We start from the raw sequence: 25,170 nt of genomic DNA on the forward strand, positions 1-25,170 counted from the left end.
CTCTCTCAACAGATATCCCAGACTTCTTGAGTTTCTCCAATACTTTGTTTTTTATTGTTCTTGATATGAAGTGGGATCAAATTGGCATGTACAGTTATTAGTTTTTATTGCTGAAGCTGCAGAGAATGACTTTGATCTTGAGACCAATAGATGAAAATAATAAAAGTTCAGCTGTGGAGTCTGTGCCAGCTTAAATTTGTCTCCCTCCCCAAACACCATTATTTACAAGAACAATAAAGATCAGTAGAATACAAAGAAGCTGTCTTAAACAAAAATGTTGTATTAATTATTTGATGTATTACATACATACAAATTGATATGTTTGATTCAGTTTTAGGATACCATAATGTCATATGATTCTATGGTAGACATTCACTTAGTTTAATGTTTTTTTTAAAATTCTACCTTTAAATAATTAGCACACCGAGATTAAAGTCATACATAGTTATAGATGTTAAAAATATTCTTGAAATTTGAAGTCAAGTTAAGACCCTCCATCATACCAAAGTAAATTACAGCACCATTACTCAATTTGAATACTCAATAATCCTATGTTTTACTTAATCAAATAGTTAAAACCTTTAAATATAACTCGTTTCCTTAAGATATATATACTTTTTAAATCTGGAAATATATTCCCTAAATAGGAACAAACATATCTGCACTAAATTTCTCACATTTTATATTTGCAATTTGCTAAATATTAGCTTTCTTTTTACTGGTCCAGCAAATTAAGATATTCATTTAGAGTATACCCAGTTTTGATTGCAGACTTCAAGTCATGAGTTGCGTGAAGACTTGAAGCTGTAGGCCAATGTCATTTTGAAATAAATATTAAATATCTGTGACAAATTTCTTCAGCAAGATGGCTTATTAAAATTACATTGTAATTATATAAAATTCCTCATAGCATTATAATGGTTATACGGTTATACTATCAATGCCTAAAATCTAATGATCAAATAACTCACTTCAGCACAATAAAAATGGAACTTAAAATCATATATGTTTTTATTTCTATGAAGTACAATTTCCCAACTACATTATGCTGGAATATCATGTAAACAGAAAGGTGTGCTTCATTTTGTAATAGAAGTTAAGAGAAAAAAAATGCAGTATTAGTTACAGGTATTAGTCTAAACATTGTATAAGATTATTTTCTGGTTGTAGTTAATGGCAGTGTTTTACAGTTATTTATATAATTTTACAATGGAATTATAACATCTTTACTACTTCCCATATTGACTCTGGTCTATCGTCCAGCAATCTAAACCTACTTTCCTCTTTGGCAAGACAAAAGATTATTGCCAACCTCTCTGCTTCAGAAACTTTCATGATCACAACCTTAGTAGCAGTATAAAGTTAATTTATTCTTGTGGTCCATCCCAAGTTCAGCAAATTCAGAATCAACAGTAATCACATTTTCTTTAAAGAATATAAGCATCCAATCTTGCCAAAATTTCACCTTGCAAATTGGTACGCAAAATGATGTCACTAACATATGTCTTCCAGTTAGCCTGGCTTACTCTGCTTTGGTTTTGCCATTTATTCCAGTCACATATTGGAACGAGTCAGCCAAGTAAAATCCTGAAAGCAAACACCATAACAGCATATAGTGAAAAGGTAGTAAAAAGTTATTTGGCTACTAACTCTACAAAATCAAGTAATGCTATTAATATCATTTCTCAACACATTGATTGATGATTTAATCCTCAATAATGTTTAATAGATTTGGGAAAGAAAATGTCAGCATTGCTTCTACACACACTCAAAATGTTCTGCAGTTGAACATGATTTCCAATAATTAGTTAGAGCTAAGAGGTGAATTGGAACTGTAGTAGTTTTTCCCCACTTGCACTTCTACATGCAGAAGAAATTACATCACATCTGAATTGGCAAAAACACCAACAACCTGTCAATCTTTTCTTGATATATATATATAAAATCATGTATTTCAGATACAGTCTGCATCTTCTCCAGTGCCTCTCTATTCTATTTATAAAATGGTAACGAAACTTGCACTTAAGTGCGGTCTCATCAATGTTTAGCATACTTTGTATACTTGTACTTTTAACTAACTGAAGAGTCGTTTGTGCCTCTACTCCAACAGGACTTGCATTTTCCAAGTTGTAACTGACCTCCCTATTCTTCCTCTCAAAATGTACTAACCCTCATTTATCTGCATTTAAGTTCGTTTGCCAAACATTTGCTCATTTGGGAAGTTTATTAATGTCCTCCCATAATTTATTGCAGTCCTTCTCATTATTGTTAATCCTCTCCATTTACATAATTTGTAAATTGTAAGCTTGATTACAAAGTCCAAATCATTATTGGGAACAGCAGTGGTTGTAACACTGATCCTTGCTGAATACTGCTTTCAACCTTTTGTCACTTAGAAAATCTACACTTTATTTCCATGCTCTGCCTTCTATCCTGAAGTTGGTTGGTAATCCATTCTGCCTGCTTATCCCTTACTCCACATTCCCTGGCCTTACAACAGCAAGAGCATTACTATTCATATTTAATTATTTGTCAGAAATAAGCAGTAGTGCCAGAGAATTGGTCAATAGTTACGATAATCCCAATACTTGAAAAGGGAAACAGAAAATATAACAGCAAATGTCGACAAGCCAGTTTAAGATCAGTGGTCTAAAAAAAATAAATAGAACTGTTACTAAAGCTGACAGTAAAAATACCCAGAAGTATCATAATGAAGAGTCAGCATTGATATCAAAAGGGAAAATTTTGCTTGACCACAATTATAGAATTTTTTGAGGAAATAAGAAACAGATAAATATTAATCATGCAACAAATGTAGTTTATCTGGATTTACAAAGGCATCAATGCCATTGTTATCTCTTCCCTAGATTCTTTCACTATACACAGCTACAAGCCATCCAGACCAGGAGTTTTATCCTCTTTGAATTTGTTTAGTTTATTCAGTATATCCTTTTAGTTTGAATTGGATGTAACTCACTTTTCCACTGATTATTGAATGTCATGATCACATGTTCTATCTCACTGGCAAATACATTATCATCTCCAAAATCCTCTCCTCTTTGGATTCCTCAACAACATTTGCCAACTGAAACTGAGATGACAGACAAGAGAGCGCCAATTCTTGGGTTTCTGGCAATGCTGTTCTTCCAAAGCATGACTGACTGACCTTTCCTCTCCATAGGAAAGCAGCTGACCCCTATCACACATCCTCTACTGGCGGGAGCTGGGCGGAAGTGAAGGCAGAGCGCAAAGCCGGTCGGGAAGGTAAGTGATTGTTCTTTGAGTGGGTGTGTTCTATGCCCCAGGTCCCACAAAGTAGGGCCTCCCTCCCTCCCTCCTCCTCTAACCTAAATTAAAAGTTCACAGACTTGCCCTAAAAAGAGGGTCCACGGAAGTTCCTGTGGATTTAAGAGTGAGGCTTTATCTCAGGAGTCTTTGACAAGGAGGTTGAGTGAAGTGATTACGCCACAGTTGAAGAGGGTGAAGACATGACTGCCCAGCTGGTTCAGTGTGCTACGTGCTTAATGTGGGAGGTCAATGACTCTGGTGTGTCTGGCTCGTATAAGTGTGGAAAGTGTGTGCACGTTCAGCTACTGACAGTATATATCGCAGCACTGATGAAAGAACTCAAGGACCTTAGGCTCATCCGAGAGAACGAGATCTTTCTGGATAAGACCTTCAGCGAGGTTATTACATCAATCGTACCAGAAGAGAGCAGAAGAGAGCAGACGATGAGGAAGACAGAGCGGAGACAGGTGCAAGAGACCCCGGGGGAAGTACCTGTCAGGAACAAGTTGAAGCTTTTCGAAACAGTAGTGACAGATGACACTGCCAGTCCGTGAGGTGGCCAGGTCTGTCAATCAAAAGTTGGCGTGGAGACAGAGCGGAAGAGTCGGACATCACACAGAGCCGTGGTAATAGGGGACTCCATAGTGAGAGGAACTGACCGGGGCTTTTGTGGCAGCAGACGGGACTTAAGGATGGTGTGTTGCCTTCCTGGTGCCAGGGTTAAAGACATCACAGACATAGTGCAGGAAATCCTCAAGGACGAAGGTGAAGAGCCAGAGGTGGTGGTACGTGTCGGCACAAATGATGTCGGGAAGAAGAGGTCGTTCATACTACAGTGGAACTTTGGAGAACTAGGAAGAAGGCTGAAAAGCAGGACGTCCAAGGTGGTTATCTCCGGTTTGCTTCCAGTTCCTCAGGCTGGTGAGGCCAGAAACAGGGAGATAATGGACTTGAACGTGTGGCTGGGGAACTGGTGCAGGAAGCAAGGATTTAAATTCTTAGATCACTAGGGTATGTTTTGTGATAAGCATAAATTATACGAGAGACGGTTTGCACCTTAATAGGTTAGGGACCAGCATTCTGGCAGGCAGGTTTGCTACTGCAACACAGTTAAGTTTAAACTAAGTAGCGGGGGGATGGGACAAACTGGATGTTTAAGAAGGAATTTGGAGGGAAAGTTAGAACAAGGGAAGTCAAGAAAGACAACTGTATCAATGAGGCAGAAAACTCAAAGGGATCATGCTGTAAGGTTGAGTGAAATAGGAGTTGATGGGAAGGATGAGAGCAGTAACAAATTAAAAATACTATACATGAATGCACGAAGCATTAGAAATAAGATGGATGAGCTTGAGGCTCTTTTGGAAATTGGCAGATACAATATTGTGGGGATAACTGAGATGTGGCTTCAAGTGGACAGGGCCTGGGAAATGAATATTCAAGGCTATACGTGCTATCATAAGGACAGACTGACTGGCAGAGGGGGTGGGGTGGCCTTGTTGGTAAGGGATGATATTCAGTTCCTTGGGGGGGGGACTAGAATCAGGGGATGTAGAGTCAGTGTGGATAGAGCAGAGAAATACTAAGGGTAAAAAGATCCTCTTGGGAGTTATCTACAGGCCCCCAAACAGTAGTCTGGATGTCGGATGTAAGTTAAATCAGGAGCTGAAATTGGCCTGTCGCAAAGATGTTACTACAGTTGTTATGGGGGATTTCACCATGCAGGTAGACTGGGAGAATCAGGATTGTATTGGACCTCAAGAAAGAGACTTTGTGGAGTGCCTCAGGGATGGATTCTTAGAACAGCTGGTGCTGGAGCTGACATGGGAGAAGGCAATTCTGGATCTGGTATTGTGCAATGAACCAAAATTGGTCAGGGATCTCGAAGTGAAGGAGCCATTGGGAAGTAGTGACCATAATACAATAAGTTTCAATCTGTAATTTGAGAGGGAGAGGGTATAATCGGAAGTGACAATATTTCTGTTGAATAAAGGGAACTATGGAGCTATGAGGGAGGAGCTGACCAAAGTTCAATGGCAATACCTTAGCAGGGATGACAGTGGAGGAACAATGGCAGATATTTCCGTGTATAATGCAGAAGTTGCAGGATCAGTTCATTCCAAAAAGGAAGAAAGATCCTAGGAGGAGGCATGGGTGGCCGTGGCTGATGAGGGAAGTTAAGAAACATATAAAGTTAAAAGAGAAAAAGTATAACATAGCAAAGATAAGTGAGAAAAAGGGGGACTGGGAAGCTTTGAAAGAACAACAGAGAGTTACTAAGAAGGAAATACGCAGAGAAAAAATGAGGTACGAAGGTAAACTGGCCAATAATATAAAGGAGGATAGTAAAAGTTTTTTTAGGTAAATGAAAAGCAAAAAACAGAAACAGGGGAATATATTACGGGGAACAATGAAATGGCAGAAGAATTGAATTGGTACTTCAGATCTGTGTTCACTGGAGAAGACACAAGCAATCTCCCTGAGGTAACAGTGGCTTAAGGACCTGAACTTAAGGGAATTTATATTTGCCAGGAATTGGTGTTGGAGAGACTGTTAGGTCTGAAGGTTGATTAGTCCCCGGGGCCTGATGGTCTACTTCCCAGGGTACTGAAGGAGGTGGCTCAGGAAATCGTGGATGCGTTGGTGATTATTTTCCAGAGTTCGATAGATTCGGGATCAGTTCCTGCAGATTGGAGGGTGGCTAATGTTGTACCACTTTTTAAGAAAGGTGGGAGAGAGAAAGCAAGAAATTATAGATCAGTTAGTCTGACCTCAGTGGTGGGAAAGATGCTGGAGTCTATTATAAAGGATGAAATTATGACATCTGGATAGTAGTAACAGGATAGGACAGAGTTAGCATGGATTTATGAAGGGGACATCATGCTTGACTAATCTTCTGGAATTTTTTGAGGATGTAACACTGAAGATGGACGAGGGAGATCCAGTAGATGTAGTGTACCTGGACTTTCAGAAAGCTTTTGGTAAAGTCCCACATAGGAGGTTAGTGAGCAAAATTAGGGCGCATAGTATTGGGGGCAAAGTACTAACTTGGATTGACAGTTAGTTGGCTGAAACAAAGAATAGTGATAAACAGCTCCATTTCGGAATGGCAGGCAGTGACCAGTGGGGTACCGCAGGGATCAGTACTGGGACTGCAGCTTTTTACAAGCTATATTAATGATATAGAAGATGGTATTAGTAACAACGTTAGCAAATTTGCTGATGATACTAAGCTGGATGGCAGGGTGAAATGTGATGAGGATGTTAGGAGATTACAGGGTAACCTGGACAAGTTAGGTGAGTGGTCAGATGCATGGCAGATGCAGTTTAATGTGGATAAATATATGGTTATCCACTTTGGTGGCAAGAACAGGAAGGCAGATTACTACCTAAATGGAATCAATTCAGGTAAAGGGGGAGTACAGAGAGATCTGGGTGTTCTTGTACACCAGTCAATGAAGGTAAGCATGCAGGTACAGCAGGTAGTGAAGAAGGGTCATAACATGCTGGCTTTCATAACAAGAAGCAAAGAGGTTCTTCTGCAGCTGTACAGGGCCCTGGTGAGACCACACCTGGAGTACTGTGTGCAGTTCTGGTCATTTTGGCTATTGAGGGAGTGCAGCGTAGGTTCACGAGGTCAATTCCTGGAATGGCAGGATTACCTTACACTGAAAGACTGGAGCGACTGGGCTTGTATTAGAAGACTAAGAGGGGATCTGATTGAGACATATAAGATTATTAAAGGATTAGACACTCTGGAGGCAGGAAACATGTTTCTGCTGATGGGTGAGTGCCGAACCAGAGGACACAGCTTAAAAATACAGGGTAGACCATTTAGGACAGAGATGAGGAGAAACTTCTTCACCCAGAGAGTGGTGGCTGTGTGGAATGCTCTGCCCCAGAGGGCAGTGGAGGCCCAGTCTCTGGATTCATTTAAGAAAGAGTTGGATAGAGCTCTCAAGGATTGTGGAATCAAGGCTTATGGGGATAAGGCAGGAACAGGATACTGATTAAGGATAATCAGCCATGATCATATTGAATGGTGGTGCAGGCTCAAAGGGCAGAATGGCCTACTCCTGCATCTACTGTCTATTGTCTCTCCAGGTAGCTGGCTGAAAGTTAAAAACTGTCTGTGTGGGTAGTCTTGTAAAAATCTTGAATGCAACAATTCTATTGGCACTATCTTGATGTGTTGCTGGAACATCACTACCAAACACAAATTTAATTTAAAAGATTCATGATAAAGAGTATAATCATCACCACAGGAGGTCACTCTAAATACTATACACTCTACAAAATACACAATCATCTAAACATACATAGCAATTTAATGTGATTAACTATAGATATGTTCATTCACATATGAGAATCTTTCAACTTTCTCCAACCTCAAAATATCAATGGCTGCTTCAAATGCTTAAGAATTAGTGGACTTCAAAATTATTACACGTATACAAAACTTATTCCTTCAAATACACTTACTTGTTTCTTTCTATCAGATGATGGGTCAATCATCACATTAATAAGTGATGGTAGTTTCTGGTCTGCTAAACATGCAGTAAGTGCCTTTTGCAGCTCCTCTGGTGTTTGTACAAAGTAGCCTTTTCCACCAAATGCAGTCATGACCTGCTCATAGTGAGCATTAGGTGAGAGAGAGATGGGTGGAGCTCTGAAAGAATTGAAAGAAAGTTTACATAAATTTATATTTTAATTATTTATTGAAGGAAAAAGCCATTCCTTCATTTATTTTTGTTTAAATGAGAGCCAAATTACACAATTAATCATGGTTTCAAAATTCAGCCAATTAATGAAATGCTATCCATTATTATATAAAAATATTCTTAAGACAATTGTTCCATCTGTAACATTGGCAATGTTTAGATAACGTCATTATTGGAAATCATGTTTGACAATACCAATGTTAACTGCTGCCTCAGTCATGTACAGTAACAAGTAAGATCAAAAGTTGCTATAAATTAAAAGCACATAATTCTCTGCAAGTTGAAAGAAGGCGATGGCCTAGGTGGTATTATCGCTAGACTGTTAATCTAAAACTCCCATACTATTCTGAGGGTTGGATCTGAATCCCATTGTGGTGAAATATGAATGAAATAAATATCTGAAATTAAGCATCTAATTGACCATGAAACCTATCTTGTTCACTAATGTCCTTCTGGGATGTAAATCTGCCATCCTTACCTGATCTGACCTACACATGGCTCCAGACCCACAGCAATGCGATTAATTCTCAACTGCCCTCTGAAATGGCTGAGCAAGCCACTCAGTTGTACCAATCATTATAAAGTCTCAAGAAAGCAATGAAACTGGACAGATGACTTGATATTAACCTAGACATCAGGAAAGACTACAGCAGAAACAGCTGCAAACAATGCTGCAAAGTCCTTTTTACTAATATCTGAGGATTAGTGCCAAAATTGGGAGGGTTTTCTCGCTGACTAATCAAACAACAGCTTGACTTAGTCATATTCATGGAATCATTCCTCACGCACAATGTCCCAAACACCACCGTCACCATCTTAGGTATGTCCTATCCTACTGGAAGGACAGACCCCACAGAGGTGACGACACTTTGGTATAGTCATGAGAGTGTAGCCCTGGGAGATTTCAACATTAACTCAATGATTTCAACGTCCACCACCAAGAGTGGTTCAGCAGTAGCACTACTGATTAAGCTGCTGATGTCCTCAAGGAAATAGCTGCTAGATTGGGTCTGCAGCTAATTACGAAGGAAACAAGTGGGAAAAACATACCTGACTCATCCTCACCAACTTGCCAGCTGCAGATGCATCTGGCCATAACAGTATGAGTAAGAACGGCCACCATTCCTTGTGGAGACAAAGTTCCACCTTCACATTGCGATGTGTGGCATTATCTTGAACTCAAGATTTGGCATCCATGATGCTCAGTAACAGCAGCAGAATTGTATTCCAACACACGGAGCCATTGCCATCAATCCGGGGGATCAACCCTGGTTCAATGAAAAGTGCAGGAGATCATGCCAAGAGCAGCACCAAGGCTTATTTAAAATTGAGGTATCAACCTGGCGAAGCCACTTAACAAGATTACGCACATGCCAAATGGCATAAGCAACAAGTGATAAAACTGAGCTAAGTGATCCCACAATCAATAGATCAGATCCAAGCTCTGCAGTCCTACCACATCCAGGTGTGAAAGGTGGTGGACAATTAAACAACTCAGTGGCTCCACAAATATACCCAATCTCAATGATGGAAGAGCCCACCACATCAGTACAAAGGATAAGGCTGAAACATTCACAGGAATATTCACTGAGGAATGCAGAGTGGATGATCCATCTCTGCCTCCTCCAGAGGTCACTAGCATCACAGATATCTGTCTTCAGCGACTTCAATTCACTCCATGTAGTATCAAGAAACAGTTAGGGACAATGGATACTGCAAAGGTTATGGGCCCTGAAAACACTCCAGCAATAGCAATGAAGACTTGTGTACCAGAACTTGCCGCTCCTTTAGCCAAGCTCTTCCAGTATAGATACTACACAGACAACATGGAAAATTGCCCAGGTATGTTCTGTACACAAAAAAAAGGGACAAATCCAACGCAGCGAATTACTACTCATCTGAAATGTAATGGAAGATATCATCAACAGTGCTATCAAGCAGCATCTGCTCAGCAATAACCTGCTCAGTGACGTCCAGTTTGGGTACAGCCAGGGTCAATCAGCCCCTGATCAGATCACAGCCATGGTTCAAACATGGACAAAAGGGCTGAGTTCCAGAGATGAGAAGAAAGTGACAGCCCTCGATATCAAGGCCGCATCTGACCAAGTGTGGTATCAAGGTTCCCTGGCAAAACCGGAATCAATGGGAATCAGACAGCAATCTCTCCATTGGTTAGAGACATACTTGCTACATAGGAAAATGGTTGTGGTCGTTGAAGGTCAGTCATCGCCACTCCAGGACACTTTTTCAGGAGTTCCATAAGGTAATGTTCTAGTCCCAACTATCTTCAGCTGCTTCATCAACACCCTTCCCTCCATTATAAAGGTCAGAGTGGGATGTTTACCAATGATTGCACAATATTCAACACCATTCACAACTCCTCAGATACTGAAGTAGTCCATGTTCAAAAGCAACAAGATCTGCACAACATCTAAGGTGGACTGAAAAATGGCAAATAACATACATACATACAAATACCAGGCATTGACTATCTCCAAAAACAGACAATTTAACCACTGCTCCTTGACATTCAGTGAATCCTCTATTAACATCCTGGGGGTTAATTACGAATAATTAGGAACACATTCTACAACCACTGAGACAGAGAAGGCTGCATCAGGAGCACCCAACTCAGCTTCCACACAATAAGTTGCATCCTACCAACTTGTTTGAATATTTTGAAGAAGTTGAGGAATGAAGGCAAGGAACCAACGAAGGCTAAAACATAACATGACCCCTTGTCAATTCATTTCTAGAGTCTCCTAAAATGGATCCCACTGTTTCACTCACTCCTCATCATCTTTCATCTTCAAGTCTGAAGCAGCTAAGGATGTTATGCCAACATTTAACTTTTCTTAAAATATGCTCAAGCAAAATGAAATGTAGATGATTTGTTTCCTACACATTGCCAAATTTTGCATTGCATGTAATCCAAGAGAAATGGAAATAAGAATATAATGCTTTATTTATTTCAATACATTTGTAAGTTTCATTCTCACAAATGAGAGTAGTAGGATGATACACAGATCATCGTTATCTTCTTCCACAATTCAGTGAGGTGCTCTCTCATCAGAGAGGTGACTGTTGGTGATTGAACCTGAGGGTCACCCCACCTCAGGCAAGGAGAGAGGTTGAGAAGGAAAGTCCTCCCTGGCAATCTCAGTCAGTATGAGAATTGAAACTACACTTTTGGCATCACTCAGCATCGTAAACTAGCTGTCCAGCCAAGTGAGCTAACCGACACTCCCACTGCCCGACAATTCACTGCACACCTCTGAAGAGAAAAGAGACAAAAGAACTGCAGATGTGGGAATCCAAGGTAGACAAGCAGGAGGCTGGAAGAACACAGCAAGCCAGCAGCATCAGGAGGTGGAGAAGTCAACGTTTTGGGTGTAACCCTTCTTCAGGATTGGGATGGGTGTAAGAGGAACTGCAGAGAAGGGAGGGTTTTGGGTGGCAAGAAGGGCTGAGTAGTGAGGTAGAGATAGGTGAACATAGATAGAGGGTACAGCCTGCTTGGTCAATGGGAGGAATGAATCTAGTTGGTAGCTGGAAGGAAGGATCAGTCAGAGGAATGGAAGGGATGAAAAGGGGATGGGAAGGGATATTATTTGAAATTGGAGAACTCTATGTTGAGTCCTCTGGGCTGCAGGTTGCCCAGGTGGAAGACGAGGTGTTGTTCCCTCAATTTGCGGTCTGATTCACTGTGGCAATGGAGGAGGCTGAGAATGGTCATGTCACAGAGAGAATGGGAAGGGGAATTGAAATGCACAGTGACTGGGATACAGTATCTGGTGTTCTCAATGTGACCTTCTCAACATCGGTAAGATCAAACATAAACGAAGGGTAGGTTTCCCTCTCCAACATGACCATCCTTGACCTCCTCCATTGCCACTGAGAATCAGACCACAAATTGGAGGAAGAATACCTCATCTTCCACTTGGGCAGCCTACAGCCCAGAGAACTCAACACTGAGTCGTCCAATTTTAAATAGCCCCTTCCCATTCCCTACTCCCTTTCCAACTGCACATCCTCCCTTCCATTCCTCTTAGACTGAACCTTCCTTCCAGCTACCAACCAGATTCATTCCTCCCATCGACCAACCAGGTCATACCCTCTATATGTGTTCACCAATTCCTACCTCACCACTCAGCTCTTCTCTCCACCCAAAACCCCACAACCCCCCTTTATCTGCAGCTCCCCCCTTACACCCACCTTTAGTCCAGAAGAAGGGTTACATCTGAAACGGTGACTTCTCCACTTCTTGATGCTGCCTGGCTTGCTGTGTTTTTTCAGCCTCCTGCTTGTCTATTCTGAAGAGAAAAGAGGTCTGATCATAGACACAATACAAGATAAATAGGTGGTATGTAAAATCACCAGGCCATGCAAGGATCTACATCTGAATGGAGCCCAGCCAAATGGAAGAGTAACTGATTTCACTGAACATCCATTTTAAAGAAAATCACATGAAGTGATTCTTAACAGTCATAGACAAACATCAATTTAGAACTAAAAGGTAACAACCTATAGCTCACCATTTGATATACAAATCATACTAACATCTCAGAGGGTGTGAAAAAGAAAACATTCAACCTAAAACATCAGAACGTATATTTATACAACGGCTTTAATTGTTACCGAGAAAATACTTGTATATTATTGAGATTATTTATTAAGGAATAAGAGACGACAAGCCATGGAATACTCAGCTGCCAATAAAGCAAAAAGAGAAATAAGCAAGCCCTGTAATGTTAGTGGCCTGGAATAATAGCTTCATTATCAAAAAGGCACTTCAGCTAGGCAAAGAACAAACTGCACCTCCTATAAACAAATCACACTTAGAAACAGAGCTTTGCTTTATACCCTCCAGATGAAAATCTAACAATCAAGGCCTTGGTTTAGTAAAACTTCATTTAGTAAAATTTGTTGCACAAACACCCACTGATATCCCAGCCCAAAAGAAATCATTGATATCAAATAATTGTTTTTTTTATGAAAATAGATGAATCAAGACTCTCATTAACAATGTGGGTCTTGTTCTGTGATCAGCAATGTGAACTCCCTCAATAGTTTACTGTCATTACGGTCCAGCACCTGCTGCTCTTGCAGCATCAGCTGTAGCTCACATTGTAGTCAGTGGAAACTCCAGTCGCTCTGTATGCTGTCATTTTGACTGAGGGGCAGTGGACGTGATCTATTTGGATTTCCAGAAGGCTTTTGACAAGATGCTGCACAGGAGGCTGCTAAATAAGAGCCGATTGTATAGGAGCAAGGTCCTGGCATGGATAGAGGATTGGCTGATGGGTAGAAGGCAGTGGGGATAAAAAGACCTTTATCAGGAGGGCAGCCAATGACTAGTGGAGTTCCGCAAGGGTCTGTATTGGGACCACAGCTATTCACATTATACATTAACAATCTGGATAAAGGAACTGAAGGCATTGTTGCTAAGTTTGCAGATGTCACAAAGATAGGTGGAGGGGCAGGTAATGTTGAGGAAGTTGGGAGGAAGTGCAGAATGACTTGGAAATAAAATGTAATGCTGAAAAACAAATTCACCCCATAAGCGTATGTGTGTGCGCATATAGGAGTGACAGATTGAGTGTGTCCACTTGGGTGTGAGAGCACGTAATAGAGTGTGTGTGTGTATATGTGTCTGTGTGTAAGTGTGATAGGGTATGTTTGAGATGGTGGGTGTGTTGGTGTAAGTGTGGGAGGCGTATGTGTGTGCATATGAGACAGAGCTTGTGTATGAGGGAGGGTCTTCGTGGGTGTGACAGTATGTAGGAGTGTGTGCGCGCACAAGCGAGCATGTGTTCGTGTATCGTGCAGTGGGGTCATCTGTAATGTGACATGAACCCACGGTCCCGGTTAAGGCCATCCCATGGGTACCGAACTTTGCTATTAGCTTCTGATCAGCCACTCTGTGTTGTTGCTTGCCCTGAAGTCCTCCTTGGAGGACAGTCCTGAAGATCTGAGGCTGAATGTCCCAGACAGTTGACTGTTCCCCGACTAGGAGGGAACACTCCTGTCTGTTGATTGTTGTGTGGTGTCCATTCATCCGTTCCCATAGCGTCCACTCAGTCTCGCCAATGTACTATGACTCAGGGCATCCTTGGAGTTCAAAATTATCAGATCAACTATGATCCAATTGATTGGCAGAGCAGACTTCAGGGTCTACTTCTGCCCTGTGCATTATGTCTTATACATGAGGCCCTTGCTGGAGTACTCTGAAGGGTTCCATTGGACTGATCAAAGCACTGAAATTGCATCCTCAGAACCTGTATGGTCTGCTAGATGGCTGATTGAATTGCTCTGAGGATCCTCTTGAAGTGGACCTCAGGCCCGTCAATGATGTAACTTCAGATTGTGAAACCCCACACCAACCTCCTCTTGATGCCTGAAACAATCCACAGGTTTCGATTTTCAGTGTCATGATAACTTCAGGTGCCACATGGTCACCACCTCCCATGGAGGACACTAGCCCTGCATGATGGCAGAGAGACCAGTGATGGCCTCACTGGAAAAGAGAACCAGTGGAGACAGAGTTGCTTGGACATTTACAGGTAGTTAGGCCTTAGACAGTGGACTCTGTATGGATGACCTGTTTTCAGGATATGGCTCATATATCCTTCTCCCATATTCTCTTACCTGCTGACCCCAAAGTAGACCCTTTTGTCAGCCTGATGGTGTTCTCCTGTTGCTGGGCAGAAGTCCTCCTTTCCTCTCTCATACTCCTCAAATGGGCCTCAACCAAACTCAGTCCAAATGATGTCTATGTCAGGTAGCCTCTCAGGTTGCAATGCCTCTAATGCAAAGGCCATATCAACAATCCCTTCCCTGCTCATTTCTTGAGCTAAAGCTACAGTGTTCAGAAACACCAGTGGAACATGGTCCATCAGTATTGGCACCTTCATCCTCCCCTCGACTTTCATTCATCAATGTCCATGTTGTTCCAGCCACAGCCCCTGCTGAATGAAGCCAGCATGAAGCTCCCTCTTGCTTGCTGCCTCCTTTTTCTATGTGAAGTCCTGACAGATCGTGATTCTTCAGTGACATTTGGAAAATTAGTCTCAATTGTTTAATTATTTGGCTTAACTACCTTCTTACTCCATTCACCCGCAATGTCTTCTTGTCATGATAGTTACAATCAGGAATATCTAATCGCACAAAGTAGGGCCAGGATGCATAGGGCTTTCAATTTCTTGATCTTGGTCTACTTTACTATACAAAGTTAGAACGTAACATAATCTACAATAAACATCTAATTTATATTCAAAGATCTAGAATTAACCTGAGGTAAATATGGATAATAATAAACTATAGCACTGCACCCTGTAGAGTTCAGCAAATAGCAAATAAAGACAAGACAGATCCCTCAGATCTTTTGGCAATGTTCCACATGATGTTAATGACCCTTTGGTTGTTCAAACCTCATTAAAACTTGACAAGTGATTCCAATTATTTAATTTTTGAAGTTTTGCAATTCTTTATGAAGTACTCCATCACAGATTGTCTCAACAACTGCTCATGTTCTGGTATTTCACCTGTCTTTCCTGAGCTTAAATTCCTGTGGATTCTGGGAATTGTTCTCTACCGCTCACTCACAGATATAATTCCAGCTTTTCACCGACAGCTAGCTTCACCCAGCTAATATTGTCTGTGGAATTTGTTTTCTGAGGTCTACTCATACAATTCCTTCACCTTTCTGATTCTTAAAACACAGAACTAGCCAACTATTCTTTGACTTCTTTCTGAATCCCCAACTCCCAGAACCTGTACAGTTTAGTTACCTTCTGAGCAGTCCAGCTGAACAGCCTGCTTCTGTTGGCCTCTCTCTCAGGCACTCCTGTCCAACCTTAAGGTTTGCACTGCTCTTCAGAGACCCTTGCATTTTTTTTGAGTGGCCTATTGAAAACTTTGCAACAAGACCATTTTTGTACATAGGTTGATTTGAATGTGGTCACCGAACAACCATTAGAACACTCAGTTCCTGGAATTTTCCATTTCACAGGTCATTTTTTCTTACACATCAAATAGATACGACTAAAGAAAAGGAATCCATCACAAGGGAAAAAGTGTGTTACAAAGTGTGCATGGATACTATAATATTATTTGACATCATTTGTACACAAGCATCCAGACTAATAAATTACTAGAACAAAATAAGAACATGAGCAAATGAAAAAATTCTGCTTAGATAACTAATTTTACAAAAAATTATTTTTACTCCACCACCCAGATGTTCCAAAAACAGTAAAGGGTAAAATGAACTAACCTAATCAAGTTCTGACCGATAGCACACCAGTATCTGATACCAAATACTATGTTATGATACCTTTTATTCAACGATCAGTACAAAGCACACAAATATACCTCAGTTTCCATAACTTTGACAAGCTTGGCCATTAGGGAATGTGTTTGCAATTGGCTTATTATCTTGCAGCCACTTGGACATATTACTGAAATGGAATCAGCTCCAGATACAGTTCTGTACATTCAAAAGGAAGCTTTTGTACTCCATCATGCACATTGACATTTATTCACCATTAAAAAGGTTCTTTACTTACACAATTGCAGCATCCCCTGCTTCTGCCAGCTCTTTCCATGTGTCCTCGTCCACTCCACTGTAAATTCCGTTATTGTTTACTACAATTACCACTATTGGCAAACGGTACCTAAGAATTAAAAAAAAATGCTTAGAGGAAGATTATATTCACACGCACATGGGACAAATGAGAAGGAAATACATAATGAATGGTAGGATCTTGGGAAGCACCAAATTTCAGAGGGACTTTAGCGTGCACGTATACTTGTCCCTGAAGGTATCAGGAAAGGTGGATAAATTAGAACATCAAAACACACAGCCCAAAGCGGGGGCCCAGATCCAACAAAAGACGTGATTGGAACAGAACCCAAGTATTGGACTTGGAGTAAAACCACAGAGAGTTTGTATGATGTGGAGTATAATAACAGGCTACAGTAAGATCCTGTGCACACTGTCTTTATATATGCGACTGTCCCATGTGTCTTTCATCTTATTTTCTGCTCTGTAGGTTTTATCTATTCTGGAATATGGAAGCTTACTATTCAAAACTAATGATGACTTTCTAGTGTTAGCTTGATCTGACAAAGATTAAACAAACAATAGTAGGGAATTTCATTGTTACCTGTTACCACACCAAAATAAGTCGGGCAGTGAAACTATCTTCAGTAAGAAGGAAGCTGGTTAAAATGTGCTGAAGGCACCTTTGAGTCAAAGTCAATATTTGTTTAAATTAGAAATAGTTTACCTGCCATTGGAAACACTCCTTTGAAACAGTACCTTTTTTTGAGCACAGGATCTTTCAAAGTACATAACAACCAATTCAGGACATTGCAGTAAAGTAGGGAAACTAAATGGAGAATACCTAAACAGCAAAGTCTAACAGGGCTTATGCTCGAAACGTCGAATTCCCTATTCCTGAGATGCTGCCTGGCCTGCTGTGCTTTGACCAGCAACACATTTTCCGCTGTGATCTCCAGCATCTGCAGACCTCATTTTTTACTCAAAGTCTAACAGGAAGCAAAGCAACAATTCCAGGTTATGGTTGAGGGTTTGTTTTTGATCTGAACATTGGGAGAACAGCCCAGATCTTCACCAAATAGTACCACAAGATCTCAGTTTGCACATTCTTAATGAATACATGTAATCTTGAAGCATTTCCTCCCCCGAGCACAAACGATAGATCATTTTATCAAGAAATGTTAAGGCTGGCACTTAGTATACCTTTTTGCAGCCATTTCGAGAGGGTGAGCTTGCTATCAGGATTATATGTGAATGCTGATTCTGATGATGTGTGTCAAAGGTGATCACACTTGCCTGTGTGAACTTTGTGGAAGTGGCCAATTAACAAGATGCCTCTCCGAGCTTTGTCCAAATGGGACAGTGGATCTACTGCACAGGCAGGAGAACTGAATATCCACCAACGCTGTAGGCAGCTGGCAGCTTCACCAGGAAACTGCTGATATTGGTGCGAAATGGCAAGGATATCACATGGAGGTGCTCTCCAAGGACAGATTAAGAATGGCAGCAGCTGCCAAGCTATCATTGTGGAAGGCACTGGAATAATACAAAACTGCAGACACTGAAGATCTGAAACGAAAACAGAAATTGCAGGAGAACCTTTGCACGTCTGGCAGCATCTGCGGAGCGAAAGCAGAGTTAACATTTCGAGTGCAGTGACCCTTGTTCAGAACTGTGACTGCAGCTGGGGTCGGTACAAATGCAAGGATGTAAAGGAGCAACTGACAGACCACCAGTTTGAGGCTGGGAAACCCTCTCCACAGCTGACACACACACACTTGCGCTGTTGCAACCAGCCCTTGAGCGTTGCCCTAATTATCTTAATTGGTTGCCCACCTCCACGGAGTAGACAGAGAAGTCTGGTCCCAATCTGCACCAGGAAAACTCCATTGAGGCGGGAATAAGAGGCAATCTGTCCCAATGCAGCTCCTCCCTATTTTCCTGGCTGGCATCCCACCTCCACCCTTTTCTTCCCAGGGCTGATAAAATTAAGCCCTGGGTTTCTGGACTTCCTTTCACTATTTTGTAGTTCGTGCTTTCCTCTCAATTCCTTCACTGCCACTCTCTCTTTCTGGTGCGAGGGAATTCCTTTTCAAACAGTGCCAGAGTATAATTTTAGAAAGCAATTAACCTTTCGGAACATAGATGTTGCTCATGCATGCCTGAGGAGCTACGCTGTCACTGAGATATGCATACTTCACTGAATAATTGTGTGCGATCCACCTTCAGAAAATTTGAAAAATAGCATTGCCAGGACAACTATATTTTTATCAATAGTAAATATTACACAACCACCCAAGCACCTAACCACCTACAAACATCAGCACTGACAAAATTACAGATGTACACAATTAACTGGTTGATATTTTGATTTAAAATTATTGTCTCCAAAATTCTATGAACAGCTCACCAATCTGAATAAAAATGTTAACACTATCAGTGGTGCTTCAGTACCTGTAGTTGCCACAATCGTTTAATGAGTGTTACATAAGCAAAAAAAAATGTTTTCCCAAAATAATAGGAAAATAGACAAGGAAGCAAATTTATTTTAAGAATCATAAGCTGCCCGAGTCTCAGTAGGTAAATATGGCAAGACTCGTTTTGTTAAGATTTCAAATCATTTCTTGGTTCCTCCTGATCTTTGCTTGGTTTATAGAGTGGACAAAGCCTCAGTATCTGAGTCTGAAAGACCAGGAAACAAAGAGGATTCATTTTTCTGCAATGGCTCCCGGTTATACAAAACTGGAAAAAGTGTGTTGCTGGTGACAATGTGGGATGAATGGGGCCAGGGCATTATCTACCTGGATCTTATAACCAATAAAATAAACATTTGTGTCTTGTCCTTGATTCTGTTCAATAAATTGGGGAGGTTACAGAGGAAATGTTCTTTTGATTGGATGGATAGAATTGTTAATCAGCACGGAGGTCCCCAAATCCTTCTTGAGAGCTACTGGCTCACAGCCTGAACCTTCTCCCAACAATTCCTTCTCCACCATTCCTATATTCCACTATATGACTGGTTCCACTAGCTGCTGTTGCACACTTTTCACTCCCTTATCATCACCTTCTGACTTGACACCGGATCTAAAACTGTCACTTAATAGAGCTGAGCACTTCCAATCAGGGATGGTGAGTGCTGTTCTGATACCAAGTCATTATTACCCAAGTTTTCTATTCTCCAATCTCTGTGTCACTGACCCCATATGAAAATCTAGGTCTATCACCTCAGGGACTGAGGAGCAGAGGATTCTAAAGTTCATTGGATTGATTGATAGAGGTAGCTGTTCATACAACAAACAGCTGCCTCCACTCTTGGGTGCTTTTGGTGAGGTAGGTGCCTCAAATCCAAATGGGCTCATTAGAGTTGGTCAGAGCAGGTCAGAATTTTGTGGATACAGTTCAAAACCCAAGATAATCCAAGGTAAAGCACCCATTCAGAAATGTTCTTCAGAAACGTTTGGGAAGTATCAGGAGCCTTTTTGGACAGGTAAGGTATTCCATGGAGGGAGGTCAGATGCCCTTTGGGATAGTTAAAAGTTGACATGAGTATGTGTAAAAATCTAAGACCACATTAAAACCATCAAAGTTGTCAAAGAACTGACAAGATGTCAAAGAGCTGTCAAATCTACAAAATACAGAGGAACCTCAATTATCCAAAAGACATGGACGGGGAGTATTTTGTTTGGATAATTGAATGTTTAGGTAATCGAATGCTGTATAACACAGTTTAGCTAAGCATCGGGACATTGTGATCTTGTCCAGAAAATCCATAATTCAGATAATCGAATACTGGATAATCAGGATTCCTCTGTAAAAATGAATATTGTTTTTGTTAAAATAATTCCATTTTCAGTTCCAGTACTGAAGCATACAAACCAATAACAAGGTCTATTCTTTCATACCCTCAGAGGTTTATTGCATTACCTGCATATAGTCTCCACTTCCATGCCAGAAAAGCCAAAGGCACTGTCTCCTTCAATACAGATAACCCGCTGACGGGGACTCTCATCCTTGGCAATCAGTGCTGCAGCTACAGCAAAACCTAGACCTACACCCATGGTGCCGAAGGTGCCAGCATCCAATCTAAAACAAGATCATCAGAGAGAACTTTTTATAGATTTTGGTTGCAATAATATAAACCAGGCGCAGTTTGAGAAAATACAAAATGGAAACATGGAAGATGGCCAATTGATGCTTCCCGTCTGTTTTGGTATTCAATGGGAATACAGAGGGACCTCGACTATCCAGCAAGATCGCAAGATCCCAATGTTTGGCTAAACTATGTTATCTGGCATTCAATTATCCGGAATTCGATTAACTCGGATAATCGAGTTTCCTCTGTACAGTTGATATACATCATTACTCCGTCTACCTGTCTTTGGTTTATATACTGATCTATCCTTGTCCAGCAAAATTCTATTGAGATCAGATTTAAGATGATTAATTGGTATCCGCCACATTTTAGTGGGAGTGGCTTCTGCACAATTCACATTTCCACCATCCTTTCAATGGAAGTGTGCTTCCTAATTCCGCTATTAAACACCAGGCTGCACAGAGCTTCAAGATCCACACATGGCACTGGCTCCAGAAGCAGACATCAATGCCATGTTGCAGCTCAGGGCTGCCATCTGACCTCAGCCACTCAACGGCAACGTCCTGCCTGGCCACAATTAGTGGAAATATGTTTTGACCTTTTGATCATTTTGTTTATTTTTGTGACATCAATTCATTTGGAAGACAAACACTGCAGGGAATCAAATGAGGACATTCCATTGACTACTGCGTTTTGAGAGTCAAATTCCATTTGGCTAACATAGTTACTTCAGTAACATAAATACACTGACATGAGAAAGAGAGAGAAGAGAGAGAGAGAGAAAGAGAAAAAGGGAGAGAGAGAGAGAAAGGGAGAGAGAAAGAAAGGGAGAGAGAAAGGAAGAAAAGAATGAAAGAAAGAAAGAGAGAAAGAAAGAATGAACAACAGAAAGAACGGAACAAAGAACAATAGAAAGAATGGGAGAAAGAGAGAATGACAGAATGATCAAATTCTTCCATTCTTTCTTGTGTCAGAATAGGTACATTACTGAAGTAACTATGTTAATCAAATGGAATTTGATTCTCAAAATACAGTAGTCAAAGAAACATCTTAATTTGATTCACCGTCGTATTTGGCTTCTGAGTGAATTTATGTCACAACAAACATCCAAAATGATCAAATGGTGGAAATCTATTCCTTCCTTCCTTCCTTCCTTCCTCCCTCCCTCCCTCCATTCCATTTGATAATTCCATTTATTTTTGTGACATCGATTCACTTGGAACACAAATACAACGTTAAACCAAATGAGGACATTGTATTGACTACTGCATTTGAGAATTAAATTCCATTTGGCCAACATAGTTACTTCAGTAACATAAATACTCTGACATGAGAAAGAATGAAAGAATGAAAGAAAAAAGAATGAAAGGAGGAAAGAAGAAAGGAACAAAAGAAAGAGGAAAGAAGAAGAAAGAAGGAAAGAAGAAGAAAGAAGGAAAGAAGAAGAAAGTAGGGAAGGAAGGAAATGATAGAAAGAAAGAACAATCGATCATATGGTAGAAATAGATTTCACAGTTGGGCCCTCACCCACCTTCAAGTGCTCCCAATGCTTTTGGCCATTTCAGAGACACCACCCAAATCCAGCAGTCTCCAGCTGTCACCACTTTAGATCCCTCTCCCTATTTGGTCCCAGGGTTCCCAGCATTTACACCTGTGGGATGTAGTCCCAGCATTGGCCATTGCTTCCTGTGGGGCTGCTGGGATTGCCAACCTCAATCGGATTAGCCAACAGCTCTCTGAGCCAAGACTTCCTCCTGAGTGAGGAAATGAGGTCTCACACCCAGCTCTATCCAGTATTGATTCATCTGGAGCTTTCATTGAATGACTTGGACAAAATATCGAGAGTTTTGCAGGAGTACAAAGCAGTTGGTAATAACTAAAACTGCTCTTCTTATTAAGTATTAATTTAACCCTTTATTTACTACGGGAATAATTACCTGTGCCTAGGCAGGTAGTTTTGCAACACTGTACGTCCAATGTCCATGGTATTGGCACCCTCGCTGACTATAATACAATCTTCTGGTAGCACTGCTTGGATGTTGTGGAACACAGTGTAATAATTCATGGGCAGGGTTTTCTGTGCAGCCAAAGCCTGGAATTCAGAAAATCTTGACTTGTCAAGTAATAATCTTTTGCGATATAAGGTGACAAGTAGCCAACTGACGCTTATTACCATAGCTAAGATATTACATCATGAGTCTTTTGTAAACTCATGACTGTGTAAACTCATGACCATTGGTAGCATCTTGTTCTATTAGAAACTCACTTCAGATAAGACGCTGAAACAAGTGTGTTCTTAGGGTCCAGTATGGTCTGTGTGCACTGATCAAAACTCATCCTCCAAACTGACAAATGATTGCATAATTTAAGATGATACCAAATCATAATACTTTGGGATAGGAGTTTGCATTGCCAAGGGTGCAGCCCTACAGATAAAATGTTAAACTAAAGTTTCAGTGCCTATTGAGGTGAACAGGATGTAACAATGTTGGTGGCTACGGTACTGATCCAACAATCTACAGGTCATTAAATTAATGCCAACATGAAGTCGTAAAGTTGTGAGACTCAATTCTAAAAAGCTCATCTATTTAAATGACACAAAGTAGGAGGACCACTGTTGAAATCCAAATAGATTTACGAGGCAAAAGACCTGCTCCTGCTACCCAGTCTGATCTGCATGTGACAGTACTTCCACTTGATAGAAATAAAATACTAATGCTTGAGAACCACTCAAAACAAGCAAACAGTATTGCCTTGCTAGTACTGTCATATCACAAAAGTAAGTATAAAAGACATTGAGGAGTGAATTTTCATTTTCAGCTGAAATGATGCGACATTGACAGACATGGCCAAAGATGGACTCACTGTTCAAAATATTTTATTCGTTCACAGGTCATGGGCAGCAATGGCTCAGTGACAATCAAGCAACTGCCATATTATTTAAGTTGGACTGGTGTGTGATTTGAAGGGAAAGTTATAGGCACTGGTGTTCCCTTGCATCTGCTGTCTGGTGACAATTAAACATGGCAAGCAGGTACCTAAACTTGGAGGGCCAGGAGAACAGCAAGCCACACAGTCAGGGGTTGAAGGGAGAGTGCGCAAGGGAGAGTGCGTGAGGGAAAGCGTGAGCTGTTGCCCCAAAACGGAAGAGCACCTGAGTTACACTGAAATGAATTTCAAAACTGGCCACAACCTGTGATGACTGTAGTGGAAGACACTCCATAGGGAGACCTATGACCATGGATATGGAGATCACAGAATGTTGGCTACTGAAGGTATGGTGAGAGGTTCAAATACAGTATAAAGTGCTCCCCTCAGCCCTGGCCAAATCCCTGCATTAGTTCAGCTCTGGACACTGCAGCTGGCCTCAAAACCTTAGCCCTTTAAATGGCTGTTTGTGGGCGTGCAGCCAAGTTAACTGTCACCCCACCAAACCGGACACGACTTAAAACGGGCCAGAGTTAGGAACATCTGGACCAAATAGCACCTCACTGGGCAGTCCCAATCTGCCAGGCCTCCTGTATCCATGCCTACCAATACCACACCCCATCCCTCCCCCTCCACCACATCCAACTGCTGTACAACTCAAACATTCTACCCGAGAAGTGTGGTTTCACCGACTTTGATATTTCAGTAAACATGAAGGAGTGGGCGGCACGGTGGCACAGTGGTTAGCACTGCTGCCTCACAGCGCCTGAGACCCGGGTTCAGTTCCCGACTCAGGCGACTGTGTGGAGTTTGCACGTTCTCCCCGTATCTGTGTGGGTTTCCTCTGGGTGCTCCGGTTTCCTCCCACAGTCCAAAGATGTGCGGGTCAGGTGAATTGGCCATGCTAAATTGTCCCTACCTTAGATAAGGGGTAAATGTAGGGGTATGGGTGGGTTGCGCTTCGGCGGGTCGGTGTGGACTTGTTGGGCCAAAGGGCCTGTTTCCACACTGTAAGTGATCTAATCTAATCTAAGATTCCATTAAATGCTCACTATTTAGCGCCAGTTGGGCAATCTTGCTGCAAGTAACACTTTTGTTTGATTCACTTAAATAAACATTTCTGAAGCAAGTGTTGACTTCTTCTAAATAAATGCTTTTCTTCCTTATTGATTGGTTAGATCATTACTGTGGTTTAAAGTGTTCTTTTTTTATGGCATATAGTTACCAGTCAGGGCAGTTACTGAGTAATAATCTTTTTAACTATCCCTCAGTAGAAAGCACTAGATTTCCCATGTGGATTACCAAAATGGCCAGTACAGAATAATGTAGCAAACTAATTTACAATGATATTTAAAAAATGGTTCACAATTTCAATAATTGCTGATTTCCAAAAAACAGCTATTCACAGAATCATAGAATTCCTACAGTATGGAAGCAGGCCATTTGGCCCATCGTGTCTACACTGCCGCTCCAAACAGCATCCCACCCAGAGCCACCCCGCTTATCCTATCCCTGTAACCCTACATTTCCCATGGCCAATCCACCTAGCCTGCACATCTTTGGACTGTGGGAGAAAACCC

General features: G+C 41.2%; 1 protein-coding gene across 1 annotated transcript in view; it reads right to left on the reverse strand.

Annotated features, from left to right (window-relative positions):
- Positions 1–987: 987 nt before the first annotated feature.
- Positions 988–25,170, reverse strand: part of hacl1 (2-hydroxyacyl-CoA lyase 1) — a 99,343-nt gene continuing 75,160 nt past the window's right edge. Inside the window, exons 13-17 of the mRNA XM_060825507.1 lie at positions 22,600–22,754; positions 20,494–20,652; positions 16,574–16,681; positions 7,768–7,954; positions 988–1,587 (exon numbers count right to left, since the gene is read on the reverse strand). Coding sequence (XP_060681490.1) covers positions 1,555–1,587; positions 7,768–7,954; positions 16,574–16,681; positions 20,494–20,652; positions 22,600–22,754 — 642 coding nt within the window. The 3' untranslated portion in view covers positions 988–1,554. The remainder of the gene's footprint in view (positions 1,588–7,767; positions 7,955–16,573; positions 16,682–20,493; positions 20,653–22,599; positions 22,755–25,170) is intronic.

This window comes from Hemiscyllium ocellatum, chromosome 5, assembly GCF_020745735.1.
Source record: "Hemiscyllium ocellatum isolate sHemOce1 chromosome 5, sHemOce1.pat.X.cur, whole genome shotgun sequence".
Classification (NCBI taxonomy): Eukaryota; Metazoa; Chordata; class Chondrichthyes; order Orectolobiformes; family Hemiscylliidae; genus Hemiscyllium; species Hemiscyllium ocellatum.